This window comes from Sinocyclocheilus rhinocerous, unplaced genomic scaffold (genome assembly GCF_001515625.1).
Source record: "Sinocyclocheilus rhinocerous isolate Xijiao unplaced genomic scaffold, SAMN03320098_v1.1 scaffold335, whole genome shotgun sequence".
Classification (NCBI taxonomy): domain Eukaryota; kingdom Metazoa; phylum Chordata; class Actinopteri; order Cypriniformes; family Cyprinidae; genus Sinocyclocheilus; species Sinocyclocheilus rhinocerous.
Window position 1 is genome coordinate 322,797 of NW_015659708.1, and position 21,057 is coordinate 343,853.

Below are 21,057 nucleotides of genomic sequence, written 5' to 3' on the forward strand. Positions count from 1 at the left end.
GAGCTGATGCATAAACCGCTAAGTGCTTGTTCAAAAATTAATAACTTGCACTTATTATTTGAGTATACAAGGTTAAAAAAAAACCTATTGTTGTGGTTAATTGGAAAAAAAAAATGTAGGGGAAAGAAACAACTTGTAAAAAGTGCCTTGTGTTTGCAATACTATATATATAAACTAGCAATTCTAATGTTAAATTCTTTTTAGTTAATTTAGTAAAATTCATATAGTTTCCTATGTAATTTTAAGCAAAACTTGATGATACAATATGGTAATTCAGAAACCTTTCAGGTGTTTCCTTAATTGTTTTCCTTCTCCATTCAAAATGTTGCAAACAAAACGTTTTTTTTCTTCCAATCATCTAACAAATGCCAGTTTCTTTTTGACATCATTTTCCAGGAAATTACATCATATTATAATGAGGTGCCTTCTTAACTAGAACATATTCTTTTAAGTCCTCATTTAAATATCTTCCTTAAATGACAAATTACAGCGTTCAAAAGGTACTACATAACAGGAATGACCCTGGTGTTTATCTGCATAAAATAAATAAAATGATGTAATCTAGAAAGAGTGATATCACATCCAGCCTCACATTTTTGGCCAGAATTAATATAATGTGACATGCTGGAAGTGCAAATAATGGATCTTTTTGACTATTAACGGTGTATTCCAATAGAGGGCACTAGTGAAACCACACATGGTTACTTGCCTTTCAAAAGGTAACTATAACCCATTCACTGTGGATTCTTGCTGCAGCATCACAGTCTCTGTTATGAAATGATAACCACCATACGTTTATAATTGCAGCTATTTCTGTGGTGCTGGAGGGATATAAATGCTCCTAAGCCTTTTTCCATGTGTGGTCCGGGACAGCAGAGTTCGACTGCAAGTCATAATACGGTTCAGTGCTGTCAGAATTTGCCACAGTTGCTTTTTTCCTCTCCTTCTCCGCATTCTCTCCTTCCTCCACAGCAACCGAAACAAGAAGAGGGGATTTTCTGTGAAAGAAGGGAGATGTAATGAGTGACGACAGAGGGTGTGTTCCATTCAGAAATAAACGTGTATATGGCTTCACTCTCCACAGAAAGAGACAAAAGGGTGAATGGGTCAAAAACAACATTAAGAATGTACTTTTATTTCATTTTTCACTTTTGTTATCCAAGCCTGCCACTGATACAATCACACCTTCAGTTGCAGCGAATTTAAAATCTTTACACATCATTATTGCATCTCTAATAATCACTTTTAGAGTGCAAAACAAACAAAACACACACACACACATATATATATAGAATTAATTCGTTTATCTGAAAAAAAAGTCAATTCCTTAATGACATCACTCTTACTAGGAAAGCGCAATGGAATAAGCATCGGGTTTTATTTATTTATTTCTTGTAAATAATTTTTATTTATTTATTTTTATTATGTTTAATTCACATTACATTTGGTGAAATTTATGATTGGTCGGGAATGAGAGATTCTGATGAAAAGCAACAATTTCTGGGAGAAAACAGTCCATTAATTGAGCACTACAAAGTCAAAACTGCCTTTTAAAGTAGTTATTTATGATCACTTCTGACCCGACTACATGACTATCATGATTAGTCTCTCTTCGAAGTCCTTGAGTGTGTGTGTGTGTGTGTGTACCTGTCTCCACTCTGAGTGATTAATCGTCTGCAGGTCTCCATCTGAACATCCAGGCCTCTTTTCATGCTGCACATCTCCATATACTCATGCAAATGCCTGTTCATATCCGACTTAGCAGTTGTCAACTCCAACTACATACAAACACAACACAAACTTTAAAAGATCACGCAATATTGCCAAAACATCTCTCAATGTTGTTGGTCTTGCTTGATAAAAAAAAACTATTATGTGTTTGGTAGAGTAAAAAAAACATCATGTAGGTGTTTTGGCACAAGCAAAAACTCTTTACCTCAATTTGGTCAATGGTGTCTTGATATTCCTTTTCACGGGACTTGAAAAGGGACTCCGTGTCATTTATCACTTTCTCTATGGACTCCTCCTGCTGTGTGAGACAACAGAAAAACTGTTAAGTTTGAGATGTCTTGTAGCTCTTTCTCTACATAATGGAAATATTGTGCAGAGAGTGAGAGACATTCAGATGAAATATATCAATTCAGTTCAATTTTTTTCTCCTTCATTTGCCTTTTATAGCAAAACTGATGAGACAACAAAAAACACCTAACTGTAATAGGTGTAGCATGAGCGCTTTCATATTATGCTTGTGTGACGGGCATTTTTTTTCTGTGTCGGCTCAAAAAATTTGGATAAGAAAACAAATAATAGTATAAAAATAAAGCAAATCAAATAATAAAAAAAATGAGATGGAATAATGTATAAATCACAACCTTTTTTTTAAAAGTAGCAGCGACACCAGAAGATAAAGTCGGCTTTTTACTACAATACTGTAGTTATTTTTCTTAAAGCAACCTGATGAGATTTGATGACTTGGTTTAATAAATAAATGCAATGTGAATGTAAACTTCAATTTGATATCGGATGTTTAAATGACTGTATGTTTAGCGATATAAATGCATGTTTGTTTTTTTCAGGTTTAACTGGATCCATTTTATACATAAATTCATCATGCCAATTTAATTTCCAAAGTCCATCACTGCAGCTGAAATCAATAAAAGACAAACGTACTTCTCCTTGGTTCTCAACACTGAAGGTGTATCCTGGAAAATCTTCCCAGAGTAACAGAGTTTCCTCAGTCTCTTCCCACGCAAGACTGTCACAGTCATCCTCAAACTCACACTCGCGCCTGTGGCATAAGAACAAACAGTCATTATCGTAAATGATTAGAAACAGTCTGTATTAAAATCCAATTAAGTGTGTGACCTTCAAAATAACAACACAAACCAGAATGCATCAACACTATCATTTAAATAGACCATTTCTTTTCATTAGAAGTACTATTCATTTAGTCGCTGCGCATATCATCTTGCTAATTGAGAAGTAATTTATTATGCTTGAGTAAAACTGTTTATCAGCGCTCATTATTCCACAGCATTCTCTGACATTTCAGACGTTCAATGGCGCTACTTACAATTGGTTGAGCATTCTCTGCATCTCCTCATTGATCTGATTGGTTGATGAGCAACAAAGCTCCACCTCCTTATTCCCACTCTCCTCACTTTCAGAGATGCTTGCTGGTTCATCGCTCTCGTTCCCCCTGACTGTCTGTGCTGCTGGTTTTCGAGGACGGTGGGTCAAGGTTGACGGAGGTGTGGCTACTTGCTAGAAAACGGTAATAATATGAATAAAAATTAAAAACACAATATATGGTCTTCAGCGTCACATGATCATTCTGATATGCTGATTTATTTGAAGTCAAGCTCTTTTGTAACGCTATGAATGTCTTTACTGTCACTGATTATACTGATTGATTAATTAAAAATAATACTCTTATTGATGCAAACCTTTTGATCCAAACGGTAAGTATTGAATATGAAATAAATTACATATGTGACCCTGGACCACAAAACCAGTCATAAGTAGCACATGTATACTTGTAGCAATAGCCAACAATAAATTGTATGTTCATTATGCCAAACATCATTGGGATATTAAGTAAAGAACATGTTCCATGAAGATATTTTGTAAATTTTCTACCGTAAATATATCAAAACGTAATTTCAATTTCAAAATCAATATTTTGATTTTTTTGCACTGTCAGATTCCAGTTATAACTCAGCCAAATATTGTCCTATCCTAACAAACCATACATCAATGTAAAGCTTATTTATTACTGTATAAATCTCATTTTCAAAAATCGGACCCTTATGACTGGTTTTGTGGTCCAGGGTCACATATAAAAATTTTATAAAATATGAAAAAAAATTTTTACCTTAAAAGTCTTTGAGAAAGGCAGGAAGTTATGAATTGTAAACAAACATACAGAAACTAAGGCATAACTAATCTCCTAATATATTTCATGTAACTGCAAATGCAAACACTGATGATGAAAGACAAACCTGGAAGATCTGAATCATGTCTTCGCAGTTTCTCTGCTGGGCTACATCACACAGACGAGCCGTGATGTCAATCCTGCGACAGATGTCCATGTCCACTTTCATGGCCTTCTCCTGAATCTTACTGTCCAAATCAGAGTGATTCTACAGGAGAGAGGATGTGAAAGAGAGTGGAAAGAAAGAACGAGAAAAACTGAAACAGAGGATCGATTACTCTGCTAAGTCATTTGTGGGACATCATTTGACTGGAATAAAAAATATTGGCTAAATGAGGTATTTTTCAGGTCAGGTCACATGAATGTTGTCATTAACTCACATTGCTCATGAGGCCTTTAAACAGAACCAGCTCTGCTTTAAGCTGCTTAACTCTCAGAGCAAGTTCATCCTGACACACCTCGCTCTCCTGCAGGTCCTGAAACACACACACACACACACACACACACACGTCATCAGATGCAGTGTAGACAGTGGAAAAGGTCTTAAATTAATTTGAGTCTTATTTTAATTAATTTAAATACCTCTTCAAGCTCTGCAACGTTTTCCTGTAGATCCACCCGCATTGTGTATTCCTCTTCCCATCTAGAATAAATAATAAAACCAGAATTTCAATTTGTTCACCATTTCAGTGTTTCTCTATTGTATTCCTTGGCGTTGATCATTCACGAGACTATTAAAAACACAGACTGTAATGAATTGTACTATGACTTATTATTATAATATCATCAAATAAAATCATCAAAAAATATATAATACGTTGTTTATTTATTTATTTTTATAAAAAAAATATTTTAAAGGGGAAATGAGTAATTTCTGTGCCACTGGCATAACAAACAGAATTGACCTTAATGAGGGTAAATGCCATATTTATTTTAATGTCCATTCAATGGGCTGTACTGTTGAAAACTTTGCCTTTGATCATTCAAGAAATATTAAAAAAACTGATTGTAATGCTTCCTACAATGGCTTACATACACTTTTATATTTTATAAAATTAAATGTACTACATGTACTTTACAAATAAATGTAATTTTATTAATTTATATACTAATAAATATATATATATATATATATACTGTACTCTTGTACACAGTCCTACAATAGTTGGATATACTTTGCATAAAAACCTGTAAATATATCATTTTAGGAATAAAATATGTATTTTGTAAAAAAAAAAAAAAAAAGTAGCAAAATATTCACTCATAACTGAGTCTGTACAGCTTGATGAAACTCGACACTTCCACACGTCATAAAAAAGCAACCACCAGCTAAGAGTGAGTGAATCTCAGTTAAAAATAGAGTCTGTCATGTAACATGATCTAACACTTTGGGCTGCTAGTACTCTACTCATGTAGTAAATCATCTTTTTTTTTTTGTGCTGAAAGCATTATGTAATGTGTCACTAGACTGTACGCATAGGGGACGCACACTACAGCCTGAGACAGGAAGTGCAGGACTGTTCACATTCACGCTCCTTCCATTTTAGGCCATTACTGCAGTATCACTGCAGGTGTTAGAGCGGGTGATTTATGTTAGTGTAACACTCAGATAACATCCACATAACCTTCTTCTTAACACACCAGTGAATATACAGACAGCTGGATCAGCGATTCCACAGACCAGGTGCCATTACATCACATATACAACTAAAACAAAGACAAAATATAACAGAGAAAACATACAACCAAGGGCTTTTTTTCAGAAATAAACCTGACTGTTGACATAAAAAGTGCTATTTTGGCTGGGATTCAGTGGCTTTGGCAGCTGGTAGTAGTCTGGGGAGTCTGAACGGGAAGGTAAGAGAGAGATTGTGGAATTATTCTCTATTGGCATCCTGGCAGTAGCAGCACTCAGTTCAGTACTGCATTGCAGATGCTGAGGTGCAGAGGGGAGGCGGCTGAAGTTGGAATGAAATAGATGGAGAGATGAAGAGAGAAATTCATTGGGAGGAGGGGTTATACAGGGTATTAACATAACTTTGTGTTATTTTACTCATTAGTCATGTATTCTTCTAAAACCATGCAGAAAAGTATAATTTAATGCTAATAATACTTATTCATATGTGATCATATCAATGCATTAAATGAATACCTATTAAATAACATGATATATTTAGCATAAAGAATCATTTAAAAAAACTTCTACGTAAAAAAAGAGAATTAGGTAGTATTCCAATACAAGCTTACAAGCTTACAGCCTCAAAAATGAAACAACTGTCTAGCTTTAACTGCTGAATGCAATGAAAACCACTACTATATTCAGCATTTTACTATATTAAAAATGTTTGTCAATTAAGTAATAGGGGCCTAGGGCAAAAATGCCACTGAAAATAACAAAATTATGTATTATAACACTTTTCATGTATTTGCATTAAGTGCATCTACTGTATCAGATTTTTATGAGGGCCACAGGCTTGAATAAGCAAGGCCCTGTTAGAGCAATCGCAAGAATATTCAGTGATACACTATTATTAACCTGTAATCTCACCTCACAGAAGGAAAACCTGAGATTTTTGTTAAAGCTAAAACTAAACTGCTAAAACAAAAGTGTTAATGTCAGGATTCACTGGTCTTTATTAACAGACTTTAATATAATGTTTGGTTGATACTATTTTGTTATGGTAATGACATGATGGTAATGAGGTTTTTCAGTTTTTAGAAAGAAAAAAGAAAACTGGATAAACCCTGAACTTATACAATATGTTAGCTAATAGTCAGTTAAATGGATTGATTGTGAATTCAGTTTCTCTAAACATGTGTTTTAATGACACCTAACGAAGGTACTATAAAATAATTTTAAATTGTTTTGAAAATGTTAACAAGCCATAAATAAATAAATACATAAATATGCTGTGTTCTCGTAATTAAAGAATCATCAATCATCCATGTATAGATAGGTGGAGAGACAGACAGACAACGATAGATAGATAGATAGATAGATAGATAGATAGACAGATCCGCTAGAATGTGTATGTTCTGTATGTTCCATTTCTCTTGAGCTCAGATATAACCTCCTGCACACAAAACACCTGTCATTTTCTGTGTTATTATCTTTGGGTCATGATCAGACAATTACAGTGAGGCTTTATAAATTCTATATTGATGAGATTGTATGCTCTCTCTGATTTCGTTAAGCATGCTATTATTTGTTTACTGGCATGCTTACTGATGTAGAATAACATGTATGTTACTTACCCTCAGACATCAGCGAACTCCTGTGCTGCTGGAAACCCGCAGGACACTGGCACTGACACGATAGATAGATAGATAGACAGACAGACAGACAGACGATAGATAGATAGATAGATAGACAGACAGACAGACAGACGATAGATAGATAGATAGATAGACAGACGATAGATAGAGAGATAGATAGATAGAAGATAGATAGCCTGGATGAATAGATAGATAGATAGATAGATAGATAGATAGATAGCCTGGATGAATAGATAGATAGATAGATAGATAGATAGATAATATACTGACAAGAAACAGCTACTACGGAAGTTGCGAAGCCCGCAAAGTGCTGCGTTAAGGTGTGCGTAAAAGTTGCACTTTGAAGCTCTCCATTTACAAGACTTTCACATTGCACTCATACTAACCTCCGTTTGTATTCGTCTCTCTCCCTCTTTACCTTGGCGAGCACATTGTACAGGGCCCGAATCTCTGGGGTGATGGTGTCGATCTGGACACCCACTCCGACTGGAGGCACCCTCGACGACACACCCGGACCCGGACCCGAGACCCGCAACTCACGCCCGGTGCTGAACCTCTGATTATACGACCACACAGTGCCAGGGTGAAATCTGGGTGGAGGGTTGCTGCTACAGCCGATACCAGTATTGACATACTTCGCGTTAATATTGCTGAATGTTTTTGGAGCAGGATCAATCGGGCTGATGGGGAAATTTGGGGTGAGATTGGAATTAGAGTCCTTCAGATTGGATGGGTTCAGGTTTTCTATTGTTGTACTGTTATTGGACTCGAGAGGGAGGGTGGTGTTATTGAGAGTCGGTGAAAGCAAGGCTCCGGACAGATATGCGGTGTCGTTCGCGTTCTGAAGGGGTATCAAGTCGGGCCCGACAGGAATCAATCCAACGAAGCCTGTTTGAACTCCAACATCTCGCGTTAAAGGCCTTTTATTTTCTACACACTCCGCGCTCTCATCCAAAGCCTGTTGCAGCTGCTTTTCCAATACTTTATTCCTGCGCTCCAGCTCGTGTACTTTGGCTAAAAAGCAGCGGAAGCGCAAATTCAGAGTTTTGAGGACGCTGATGTTGGACCCCAGGTCGTTTCGCAGGGCCGCGGCGGCAGGAGGAGGTGGAGACACCCGGTGGAGATAGTTACCCAGGTGCAGATATGGTGTTCCCGGAGGGGGTAAAGCTCCTAGGTCCAACCCATCTTGCCCGATGCCACTCGTGTGTTCGCTTAAGAAAAGGCCCGCTGGATCGGTCCAGTGGCCCGAAGACGCGGAGTCCGCGAAGCCCGTCACCTGGTTCTGCTGGAACGGATACACGTTCTCCCCCAATACAGGATTCATTCTGGAGTAGGAAAATCTGAAATGCTCAAAATCCGGCATGAACACTGATTTAACCGTGTGCTTTCGAAGCCGATCCTCTGAAGTTAATAAACTGAAGGAACACTTGTCCGATTAAGTGGGACAAAATGAATGAATCCGATCAGAACTCAAGCCTTTGATTATGACTATGACAGTCTATAATGTTACACAAGGACGCGTTACGCGTATTTGCATGCCATTTGTTATAACAGTACCTTACCAGACGTTGTTTATTATCTTAGAGGAGATTAAACGCGTCTTCGTAGCGGAACGGCCAAGCTCCAGCTCCAGAGCAGAAATAAACATGAAATGAGAACTGCGGCTCCTTCATACCGTGATCGGTTAGTAGAAGCGCCTCACTCTTGCGCAGCGCGACACTTTGTTTATTTTAGCACAATTCAACGTGTTTAGTTTAATCGATGCTACGAAATAACACATTTAACGCCAGGGATTGTGTTAGATTATATTTTATTGTGCAATATTTAAGTTCAGCATTTTGAATGTGCGTTTGTGTTTCTGGGATTTACGGTAGTCAAGGTGTACCTTTACGTCACTGGATGTAATTTGGCGACAGCACCGTGATACAAATCGCGACTGAGCGTGAACAATCTGAACTGTAACAATATTATTTTTTCGACGTTTTATTGGTGTTGTACATCATCAAGATCAGATACCATGATCTAAATAAGAATATTAAAGGAGTTGCAGGTTTTTACAGCTAGACAGAGCAGTGTTCAATTTCCTTTTTAAAAATCTTTTTTTTGGCGGAAAATTTCCATGTATGAGAATAACATTTAGATAAAATAGCAAAACATTTACACACACACACACATATATATATAGTACGATTTAAACAGCCTAAAATTTTATATATATATATATATATAATTTTATTTTTTCATGCATACAGGTTTTTTCATCTGCAGACACCTTTGGCCCTGTGGACCTGTAGAAAAGATTAATACATTTAGTAACTATTTTAAAACTATTAAAAAAAAATAGTTTCACCAAAATGCTATTTGCATCTGGCAGTATTCTGTTGGTCAGATTAAAGGTGTATGGATTGGAATAAGATTTTGTCAGTTATTTTATGTACCACAAAAAACGGACACAATTACATAATATTTCACATATTTTTCTATTTGCATAATATTCACAATTTTTTTTTACAATTTGTGATTTGAAATGACACACAATAAAAATACTCTGCTCACAAATTCCATTACCTTGATTTTTCAAGGTCATATGTCTCATATTTTATCTTAATTGTGCTTTCTTGACACTTTTGTCTTCTTAGTAACAAAGTACACTAATGTATGAGAGGAAAAGTACTTTTATAATGGATTTTCATAGTTTAAAACTGAAACTCTGGGTTTGTGACAAAGGTCAAGCTATGAAATCTAATTTTAATCAATGTTTAAAAAAGTTATAATTTTACAACAGAATATATCCAAAGCCCAATTATTAGTATCTATAAAGTAAAGCTTTATCCATAGAGCACAGTAAACACTGTTTACAAAGTGCTTTACAGCTGAATGGTAGAACAAGCAGGACTCAGACAAAAGCAAACAGAGGACTTCATTGTGTGACACTGCAAGCTCCCCTTCATTATCATATGCATCTTTAACATGACATCACAGTGCTTTTTTACCATTGAAAAACTATTATTCACAAAAAAGAAATCACATTAATAATTTGTCCAACTAAGTCAAAGGGCCTTTAAATATGAAAGCACATGCTTTCCTTACCATCTTAACCTCCTCACACTCATCTAATTAGTGTAGAAAGGGGTCAGTCGGTAAATAAAAGAGCATTACGACAAACAAGTTGCCAAAAGCCATATTTTTGCTGTTAGGACAAAACAAAAGAATGAAGTTATTGTCTTCTGTGTGCTCTATGATAGAAGAAAAGTAGATAGAGAGACTGTCCACAGTGACTCATCACAGCTAGTTCTACACATAATGAGATGCTGTGGAAAGTGAGCTGAGATTGTAAGAGGGGAGATGAAGGGATGATTACAGGCTTTTGCAGGTCCACTGGCAGCTCCATGACAGACACATCAGGCACTGAGATGTGAAATGCCAAGAAAACCAAGTGTCAGATTATATTTAAGCAAACAACCAGAAGTTGAACATGTATAATCACTATAATGGAAAGTGAACAGCACTTGCTGAATGTGATCACAAGACAGTAATGTCTGTTGCTTGACTAAGTTTTGAAATATAGCCATATACGTGAAACATAAATGAATTTCAGTCACTTCAACATGATTCACTGCATGTGATATATCTATTTACACTACCGGCAATATAGAGTATATGACAATATTGTGAAATATTATTACAATTTAAAATATGTTTTCTATTTTAAGATATTTAAAATGTAATTTATTCCTGTGATGACAAAGCTGAATTTCAGTCATTACCCCATGTCACATGATCCAGAAATCATTCTGATTTGCTGCTCAATTATTATTATTAATGATTATAATTAGTGTTCAATTATTAATAATGGTTCTTATTATTATCAGTGCTGAAAACAAATTTTGCTGCTTAATATTTTGTGCAAACCATGATATATATATTTTCATGATTCTTTGATTAACAGAATTTTAATGAACAGCATTTATTTGAAACAGAAATCTTATGTCTAAATGCCTTTAATGCTACTTTTGATCAATTTAATGCATCCTTGCTGAATAAAACTCATACATCACACATATGAATGGCAAAAAATACTAAGCAGCACAACTGTTTTTATCATTGAAAATAATAAATGTTTCTTGAGCACCAAATCAGCATATTAGATTCAGCTTCGCCATCACAGGGAATCAATTACGCTGTATAATTTATTAAAACAGAAAACATAAATTTTTATTTGTAATAATATGTCACAATTTTACAGTTTTACGGTATTCTTGATCAAATAAATGCAGCCTTGGTGAGCAATTGAGATTTCTATCAAAACATTAAAAAGTCTGAAATATTCCAAATTATTCATTTTGACCAGTAGTCTGTCTGCCTATATAAATGAGTGAAGTGCACAGTCATAAACATTCTTCCATTAAATTGTACTGCTTCCATTTACACAGTATTTGTTATAAGTGCCCATACACTCACTGAGGTCTGAGATGACTTTGCCCAAAGCCTTGGCAGTCCCCATGGAGGCTAGAATGATGTTCTGCTTGGCATCTTGCTCATCTGCACAGCTCAATAAATGAGAAATGCACAGTCCAGCACACCTAGATCAATGTGTCTAATCCATGCAGCAAGCAAACGTTTTTAAAGACTATATAAGTGCATAACTAACTGTGTACAGATAGAAATAATTTAATTCTAATTTAAGAGATGCGGTTGTCAGTACACCCAAACTTCAAAGTTTGCAGTTAATAATAACGCAATTCCCTTGAGTGTCACTAGACGGCAGTAAGAACTAATGATGCTGTTAGGCAGCCACACCCCCTATGTGTACAGTATGTTAGTGAAGGTGCATTCTAGCTGTTCATGTTGCCTTTTTTTTTCCAAATGTAGGAATATATTTATATATAATATATAATTTCCAACAGTATGTGCTATTGAAAAGATTTACAATAAAGTCCATGGAGGCACTTTAGCAGCATCAGGACCATAAAGAGCGTAGGGCAGCATCGCTGCAGCACTGCACAAAGTGGATCTCTTATAAGTGATAGAGTGCTTCCAGCGGTTTGTATGAGAACTGCAATGCAGTATCACACTGTAGCGGACTTAACATTACTGTGCAATGCCTTTATAGATATTTCAGAGCCTATGCCATTTTATACACTACAGTTTAAATGATTTTTTTTTTTTGGCAAAGAAAGTGCTACTTTTATTCCACAAGGGTGTATTAAATTGATCAAAAATATTTATAATGTTGCAAAAGATTTCTATTTGAAATAGTTTTTTGACTAATGAATCATTCTTTAAGAACTTAAAGAAAAAGTTTTCCACAAAAAGTCCACAGGAATGTCATTTTAAAATAGAAAACAGTTATTTTAAATCATAACATTTCACATAATGATTTTAATGTATTTTTGATCAAACATGCAGACTTGGTAAGCAGAAGAAACTTCAAAGAGATACAAATAAATCATAATGACCCCAAACTTTTGAACGATAGTGTAAAATGAAAAAAAAAAAGTATATATATTTTATATATTATATACTAATATATTACATACAAATATATAAATAGTTAATTATAACGTTTTTCTCCCCACTTTTTCAGCTTATCAAATGACTTCCATTTACTATATTATTTATGAACACTTCAGTATTATTATTTTTAATTCTCAGATGACTTGAAATACTTTATGTTCATGACACTTTTCAGACAACAGCATTCAAAAATGCCAGAATGAATGAAATAATGACCAACAGACAAAAGGACGCTTTCAGAATCAGGCATTGTTTGTTCAGCGTGGAAGACACCAGACCCAATATCTGACATTAGTACAGTACTCTACAATATCTGGAACAGCCAAATCACAAAGCAACATGACAAAGGCAAAAATAAAACACGTGACACAAACCCTTCATCGTACACCAGACAATAGAATCATTCAGAACCGGCAACAAGCACTGTGTAGCACCAGGTTTTGCATTGTCTGACATACCTGTAATTCTTTCATTAAAACAACCGAACCTTAAATACAAGCTGATATCAACACATTTGATTTCCGACATCTCGCAAAAAGTATCATACTGCTTTAACGACGTCAACACAATGACTGAGAACCATTGTAAGCGATGCTGTGTAATTCACGCATTTAGCCAAACCATACACATCATTACCTTTAATATATTCATAAGCACCGAAATCCAGTCGCAAAGAACCCTGTTGCTGAACGCACAGCAATCCTAGAGTTAATTCATAGGTTACAAAAGAAAACACCAAATGCATTTAATGACCAGGGTGTCAACTGAATAATGTTACATGCTGAGTTAATGCTTTTCAACAGCCTGGAATATGACCGATTTAATACGATCCAACTAGTGTGTGACCATAAGCACCAAAATGATGTCTGCATTGAATTCTACAGTTGTGGAATGGACCTGAAGTGAAGAGGTGGTCTTCAAGTGCAGGATTTGTGAATGCAAGACAAAGAGAGAGAGAGCGGAAAAGGCTGAGTAGGTGTAAAAATCAAGTTAAATAATCCCATTGAGCAGCTATTTTCTTGTAATTGCTGGTTTGTCAAATAAACATCTCAGATTTGGCGAGGTAAGTTGATAACTGTTGCCCTTTTATGAAAATTGCAATGAGAAAATAAGTTAGATAAGGGATCAGTTTCAGTCTAATCTGGGACCTGTTCCCCTTTTTGTCTGTTAAAAGGCAAAAACTGAAGACTAGTAGGAAATTATCCCATCTGAGAAGGATATACTGACAGAAATGATCCAGTTTGAGACCACCTGGAATCACAAGCGCGACAAAGAACTGCGAGATCTCCTGATATGCCCCTTGACTGCGGAGTTCATGTGTTTAAAACAAGTTGTAAAAAAGACAATCTAAACAAACAAACCGAAAATATAAGAATATAAAAAATTCAGAACCAAAACAAATCAAAAACACTCCATAACAAAAGTCATCTTCATTACTGAGCACATAAATTAAGAACTACACCTCCTTCATCTTCACTCGTCATCCCTTCTTACTGTCTGGCTAAGAGAGGGATGTGAAGATGCAAAAGAGGACGACAAGCACCAGATTAAGCAGAGAGTGGATCTATATTAGTGTCTATGGAGGGCCTTAAAAACACTTTCAACCCTTGTATCTGCCTCTACCTCCCTCTCTGTGAATTCTCTTGTTTTGCATGTTCATTTTTTCTTCCGCTCCTGTGAACATCTTGGGCAGTACCTGATGTAGAAGGAAAACAACAAAGCCAATGTTGAAATATACATGTATATTCACTGATGCTATAATTAGTGAGTTACTTCAGACTAAAATTTCTGTTTCAACACTGCTGCCCGACAGCATTGACTTGCATCAGTTTCAAGGGCAAAAATCACATGACTACTAACCATTTCCCTCTGGGTTTGGTGGTCAGACCCACACAGGCAAAGTGGAACCACTCGATAGAACACTAAAGAAAGAGAAACACACACACGTTTACCACAAGCACAGCTCTGAAGATAAATGTACAGGAATCTTCTGTAATATAATGCTGCAGTCTGGGAATGGAGTTTACAGCCTATGACTAGACATTTATTTAATCTCCATTTTAACTTGTAAAGGGGAAATAAATTTAATGAAATAATAAAATAAATATCTATGTCAGCAATAATGTATGAGAGGCTGTGAGCTTGTCGACTTTGGATGAGAAAGGAAACTCACGTCTGTATTGTCACAGCCAATCATCTCCCCGTATGAAACCTGGTGGCAGAGACAATAGGTGGGCTCGTTGGGGTCCACTGGCATGTCCAGCACATCCGAGGGGTGCACGTTCCCAAAGTTCACAGCCGGGGTTGAAAACTCAGGGCTGGAAGACAGTTTGATTAAAACTGTATTAGATTTTGGAATGTATTTATTTTATATTGGTGCATTTTGCCTCTTTTGTTGACAGAAGCGGTTAGAAAGGTGAAAATAAAAAAACGATGTAGCCTGGTTTTTCTAAACATTAAAAATGTATTTGAAAACAACTTCATAAATATTTATGTACATGGTGGGAGGCTCCAGTAAGATTTTTTTTTAATCTTTTTGAAATAAATCTTTTATGCTTACCAAGGCTGCATTTATTTGATCAAAGACACAACAAAAACAGTAATATTGTGAAATATTATTACAATTTAAAACAACTATTTTCTATTTTATACGGAGCCTGGCACATGGCATGCAGGAAAAAAAATAGTAGGCTAAATCGTGTGCACGATTTACTATTTCATTCCCTCGATTTATAAATTGTGCACACGATTTACTAATTCGTTCCCTCGATTTGATAAATCGTGCACACGATTTATAAATCGAGAGAACCAATTAGTAAATTGTGCGCACGATTTAGCAAATCGAGGGAATGAATTAGCAACTTGAGGAAACTAAATAGTAATCGTGTGCACGTTTTAGTACATCGAGGGATGCGGGGCTCCGTAATTTTAACATATTTTATAAGTCATTTATTCCTGTGACTTTTTAGCATCATTACTCGAATATGATTTGCTGCTCAAGAAACATTTCTTATTATTATCAATGTTGAAAGCAACTCTGCTTAATATTTTTTTAATTTATTTACATTTTTTTTTGCAGGATTCTCTGATAAACAGAACGTTCGTAAGAACAAACTCTGTGAAACAGAAATCTTTTGTAACATCTTTGCTGTCACTTTTGATTGACTTAATGCATTCTTGCTGAATAAAAAGATTAATTTATTTAAAAATCAAAACTTTTGAGCAGTAGTTTATATGTATGAAGAGTACAAAGCTGAAAATGTTAATTGCAAAGATGAAGCAGATTTTACTGCAATTCTGGTGGTTCAAAAATGACACACTTTACAAATAAAAAAGAATTATAATAGAAAATGTGTGTGATTCTCACCCTTGTGTGAGTTTGACCTTCTTCTGACCACTCTTTGAGCTGCAGTCATCATCAGAGTTCTTCACCTTTGACCTAGTGCGAGTCACCTCCTTCTTTTTGGGTCCTCGATGGTCACCTTTAAACAACAATAAACGTCCATCAGAGACTTTGTTGAGACATAGAGATCCACATAAGAGATGTGCATGTGCCAAAACATCACTAATAGTCATAAGAAGTTATCATAAGAAGCTTACTCTTGTTGCCCTTGCTGGAGGTAGAGTCATAATCGGTGCTTTCTATCTGTTTCTCTTTGAGGTCAGCCTCAAAGCGAGCCAGGTCTGTATCCAACCTTCGGATATGCTTGTCCACCTAATGCATAGAACAAATGACGTATGGAGTCATAAAGCAACAAAATGTACATTACAGATTTATTTTACAATATAAATTAGGGTAAGTTTGATCCTCAAACTTCATTCATTGTAATTATTAATTATGATATTAATATATGGAAACCACAACAATTATAAAATAAAAACATACACACATATATATTGTCCCCGTTTTTTTCATTTGTAAATAATCACAAGTGAGATTTCAATGATATTTTGACCACTGAACTAGGAGATGTCCCCGGTTTTCATTTCAGAAATCTGGTCACCTTATTTAATGTTTGTCATTGCGCTTTAATATTGCCAGGTTTTTATTTACAATATTTCATTATTTTAATAGCAGTAACTTAATACTACATTCTGTCACGTTTATCAGTGCCGCACCCACCAAGCAAAACTACAAAACCATCGTTACCATCATAACACTGTTTATATTTAGTTAGCCCGTTAGCTTCAGAGACCAATGGTCTGACGTACTGACGTTTTTATTAGCGCGGTTTTGTGTCGTTACGCGATCGTTTTATTGTAAATCGTGTGTGTGTGTGTGTGTGTGAAACGTGCAGACATGCTGGACAATATGAACACAGAAGACATTTATTTATGCGGATGGATATCGAAGCAAAGACAATAGCCTTACTGTCCAAATAGTGCTCTAGATACATTCCAGCCGCCATTTTGACAAACACAAACAAAGGTTCTTCCGGTTTCGCCGGAAGTCCTGGGCTGGGGGGCTATGAGGGGGAGGGGTCTCTTTCATGTCCTTTATCTACTTTGAAAGTGTGTTGAAAGTTGAAACAGAATGATAAAGCTCCTCTTTGGATGTTCAGAGATATGTGCTATGGGAAATAGCACAATGAGTGTAGTTGTAAAAAACTGGGAACAAATTGTAGGATTTTATTATTATTATTATTAATTTTAGTGCATTTGATTAATGGCTATGCTCAACATTTGTAAAATTTAGTCAGACGAAACAGTTTTGAGGTTAAGTGATGGGATTAATCTCTGGAATATTATGTTGAAGGGGGAAAATATAGTTTTTATTTTGAAGTGAAAAGATAAAATTAGTCCATTGGGCTCAGATGCTCCCCAGAATTGGCACAGAAATATTAAATGAATATTTAATTAAATTTTTATTGTAATTCATGGGGTTATTATTCAGTAATTTCATGAGTTAGACAGAGGCGGACAGTATAGTGAAGTAATTTTACTTTACTCTAGTCAATTTAAAAAGTATCTGTAGTTTATCAGAGTGTTTTTCTTTTGAAAACTTTCCTTCAATAAATTCCAAAGCATAATGTCATACTTTTTACTGCACTACATTTCATAATTCTCTTTGAGGTCAGCCTCAAAGCGAGCCAGGTCTGTATCCAACCTTCGGATATGCTTGTCCACCTAATGCATAGAACAAATGACGTATGGAGTCATAAAGCAACAAAATGTACATTACAGATTTATTTTACAATATCTATAATATATACTACTGTTCAAAGGTTTGATTCTTCTGAAATCATTCTAATGTGCTGATTTGGTGATCAATAAACATTTCTTATTATCATTGTTCATAACAGTTGTGCTGCTTAATACTTTTTTATTCTTTGACAAATCTAAAGTTCAAAAGAACACTGTTTAAACAAACAGATTGTTTTGTAACATTATAAATGTCTTTACTTTCATTTTTGATCAGCATCCTTGGTGAATAAAATATTAATTTCTTTAAAAAAATTCTTACTGACCCCACACTTTTAAATAGTAATGTACATTTATATTAAAATGTAATATACAGTGGGTACGGAGATTTCTAATGTAATTAAGTATTAAATTATATTTAATATGAAACGTAGTGCAGTAAAAATTACAATATTATGCTTTGTACTGTTGTGAAGTAAAGTTTTCTAAAGAAAAACACTTGAACCTTTTCACTTTGAAAAGTACTTTTAAAGCAGAGTAAAAATACTTCACTACTGTCCGCCTCTGATATATAAACAGAATTTGCAATAGTTATAAAAGGTAATTTGTAAGGAGTACATGCAAATTCACACTAACCATCTCATAGGTTTGCATCGCAAGCTGGACCTTGTCATCTCCAAACTCTTTACACTTCCCATAAGACTGCTGGATCTGTCTCAACAGTGAGAGCTTCTGTTCGGAGGACAACGTCCGAGCGTTGGCTGTGTATTCACGAGCCAGAGAGTCAATCTGCCCTTTCAGGTCTAGACAAAGAAGAAATGTAAACAAACAATCACTTACTATCTTAAGCAACCAGACATTAAATATAAATGTGTGAAAATATCATTAAAAGTATTATTCTATATATTACTGTATTGAGGCAGGGCTATAGTTTAGACCCACCCTCTGTCCTCTGGTCCAGATCTCGCATCAGCTGGAAGTTCCTCTGCAGTTCAAAGGGCAGATTTTCTATGCCTAAAGAGATAGAATGACATATAAATCATCTATACTATCATCAAGCAGACCCATAAGGCTGTGCGCATTTGAAAACCAGCACTACAGTAAACAATCTCCCTCTGTATGAGTGCAAGCCAGCTCGACTGTCCTGAGAAACAGCATTTAATGTTAGGGTGACCAGACGTCCCCGTTTTCCAGGGACAGTCCCGGTTTTTGGTGTCCTGTCCCCGGAAATGTCCCCGTTTTACAGCACGTTCAAAACAATGATTACTTTCACTCGCAGAGGGAGCTGCGAGCTACTGTAGCCATGAAGAACCTGGACGAGAGCGGAGCGCTATTATCAAAAGTTATTGGTTTCAAGGTAGTCACATACCTACAGCACCGCCGAAGAGGCCAGAAGGCGATAGCGGGGTATCCAGCAGGAAGAATCTGTCCTTATCTTGTAACTCGGACAGATTCAACCACAGGTGTCGCTCCGTGGCCACGAGAGCTGCCATGGAACGGCCGATGGCTCTGGCCGTTTCCTTGGTGGCCCGAAGCGACAGATCTGTGGCCCGACGCAGTTCGGCGACTGCGTCGGATTCCTCTCCCTCCCTAGCGTCCAGGTCTTTTAGCAGGTCGGCTTGGTACGCCTGCAACACCGCCATAGTGTGCAGACATGCACCAGCCTGACCTGCCGCCGTATATGCTTTCCCAACCAGGCTGGATGTTAGTCTTACTGGCCTGGCGGGAAGCTTCGCGGCCTTCAGGGACGATGCTGAGGACAGGGACAGATAGCTCGCGAGAGTCTGTTCCACCGCCGGCACCGCCCCATATCCCTTCTCATTTAGCCGACGAGCCCGTCTCGGATCCCTCCGCTAAATCCACTTGCGATCCCCACGATAACAGCCGCCGCTGTGCCTCAGCAACAGCGGGGCTGGACCCAGCAGGATCGCAAGCCTGGCCGCTTTCACCGAAGACGGCCAGGCAGGAGCGAAGCACACGGAGCGGGAGAAGCTCACAATCATGGCAGGCAGCCCCCTCGAGAGCTGCCCGTGCATGCTCCGCTCCCAAACAGATGACGCACAAATCGTGTGTATCCTCACCCGAGATATAACGTGGGCAAGGAGGAACACACGACTTGAAACGCCGTCCGCTCGCCACATTCTTTTTTGATTTTGGCATTCTTTTCTCGCTTAACTTTTTTTACTGACTGAGTACTTGCATACATTCACACACACACCACAGACGCGCTCGCTGAAGAGCAAAAGCTAACAGGTGCGCTGGCCGGATGTGCCTTTATGCTTCCTGGCTGCTTACGTCACCCCGCTCGTGACGTCTCGCTTCGCTATTGGACTGATTTCACACAGGCTTCAGTACGGTGTCTCGCCGAGGGCGTTCCCAAAGCGTTCGACGCAGCTCGAGTTCCTGAAGGGGAACCTATAACTGAGTGAAATCTTTCAGTTTGAATTCATAGTGTTGCTATTTTGACACATCTTTAAAAGTAAAATACAATTTAATGTTATGCATCTTTCTAAGTCATGGAATAAATATACATTTCAGATTAACCTCTTTTACAGGGATTCTGCTTTGTTTGTCATTGGTTATTCAATTATTCAACCGATTATTCTTTTTTCTTTCTTTCTTTCTTTCTTTCTTTCTTTCCTTCTTTCTTTCTTTCTTTCTTTCTTTCGAGTTGATGACTGAACAGCACTTGCAAAATATCGTAACTGCATAGTTTCACATACTAAACTACTTTTTAAAATAATAATAAAAACATTAGGCATTATACAGTTTACGGCACACTAAGCAGCCCTTTAGGACTATAGTGTACATCAAAAGTGTCACAAAATTTATAATGAGCCATTTTTTTTGTCACATAGGACCTTAATGTGTCCTTCTTTCCCCTACATTTTTCAAAATCACTTGATTGTTTTAGTGTTGTTCAGGTCCTTCCCAGCATCATCTAAATCAAGCGTAGCGTTAGTTCTGGCAGGTCATGTTAGTCAAACTCGCATCAGCTGACTCTCAGCTGATCCACGTCTACCTATAGGGATAGACGTGGATCCTATCACAGCACCCATATATAAGACCCTTCAGTATTATCACCAGCTTTTGCGTTGCTCAATAGCTAATTACCCTCCTCTATGGGATTCCATCCCCAACTCCTCCTCTTGTTCAGTCAGGATTCGGCCTTCTGATTCTCCTTTGAA

At 36.7% G+C, this 21,057-nt stretch overlaps 2 protein-coding genes across 2 annotated transcripts; both read right to left on the reverse strand.

Annotated features, from left to right (window-relative positions):
* Nucleotides 1–193: 193 nt before the first annotated feature.
* Nucleotides 194–8,822, reverse strand: LOC107724097 (intermediate filament family orphan 1-like). The gene is made up of 9 exons (XM_016532877.1): nt 7,597–8,822; nt 4,517–4,577; nt 4,315–4,410; nt 4,002–4,142; nt 3,074–3,264; nt 2,671–2,788; nt 1,937–2,029; nt 1,648–1,778; nt 194–998 (listed from the first exon to the last, which is right to left on the reverse strand). Exons 1-9 carry the CDS (start codon nt 8,571–8,573, stop codon nt 842–844), a joined length of 1,965 nt encoding a protein of 654 aa, XP_016388363.1. The 5' UTR covers nt 8,574–8,822; the 3' UTR covers nt 194–841.
* Nucleotides 8,823–12,885: 4,063 nt separating this feature from the next.
* Nucleotides 12,886–19,872, reverse strand: LOC107724060 (inhibitor of growth protein 4-like). The gene is made up of 9 exons (XM_016532838.1): nt 19,737–19,872; nt 19,539–19,622; nt 18,812–18,883; nt 18,506–18,672; nt 16,328–16,442; nt 16,095–16,209; nt 14,901–15,045; nt 14,588–14,649; nt 12,886–14,423 (listed from the first exon to the last, which is right to left on the reverse strand). The coding sequence occupies exons 1-9, from the start codon at nt 19,870–19,872 to the stop codon at nt 14,384–14,386; spliced, it is 936 nt and encodes a 311-aa protein (XP_016388324.1). The 3' UTR covers nt 12,886–14,383.
* Nucleotides 19,873–21,057: the final 1,185 nt, after the last annotated feature.

Excerpts from the sequence above, each read along its gene's own strand:
- LOC107724097 (XM_016532877.1), bottom strand. The coding sequence starts at position 8,573 with ATGCCGGATTTTGAGCATTTCAGATTTTCCTACTCCAGAATGAATCCT. Across the intron at positions 2,030-2,670 it reads GTGTTGAGAACCAAGGAGAA|CAGGAGGAGTCCATAGAGAA; the intron begins GTACGTTTGTCT and ends TGTCTCACACAG. Across the intron at positions 999-1,647 it reads ATCACTCAGAGTGGAGACAG|AAAATCCCCTCTTCTTGTTT; the intron begins GTACACACACAC and ends CTTCTTTCACAG.
- LOC107724060 (XM_016532838.1), bottom strand. The coding sequence starts at position 19,872 with ATGATTGTGAGCTTCTCCCGCTCCGTGTGCTTCGCTCCTGCCTGGCCG. Across the intron at positions 19,623-19,736 it reads CGGCTGTTATCGTGGGGATC|CATCGTCCCTGAAGGCCGCG; the intron begins GCAAGTGGATTT and ends CCCTGTCCTCAG. Across the intron at positions 16,210-16,327 it reads CTCCAGCAAGGGCAACAAGA|GTGACCATCGAGGACCCAAA; the intron begins GTAAGCTTCTTA and ends TGTTGTTTAAAG.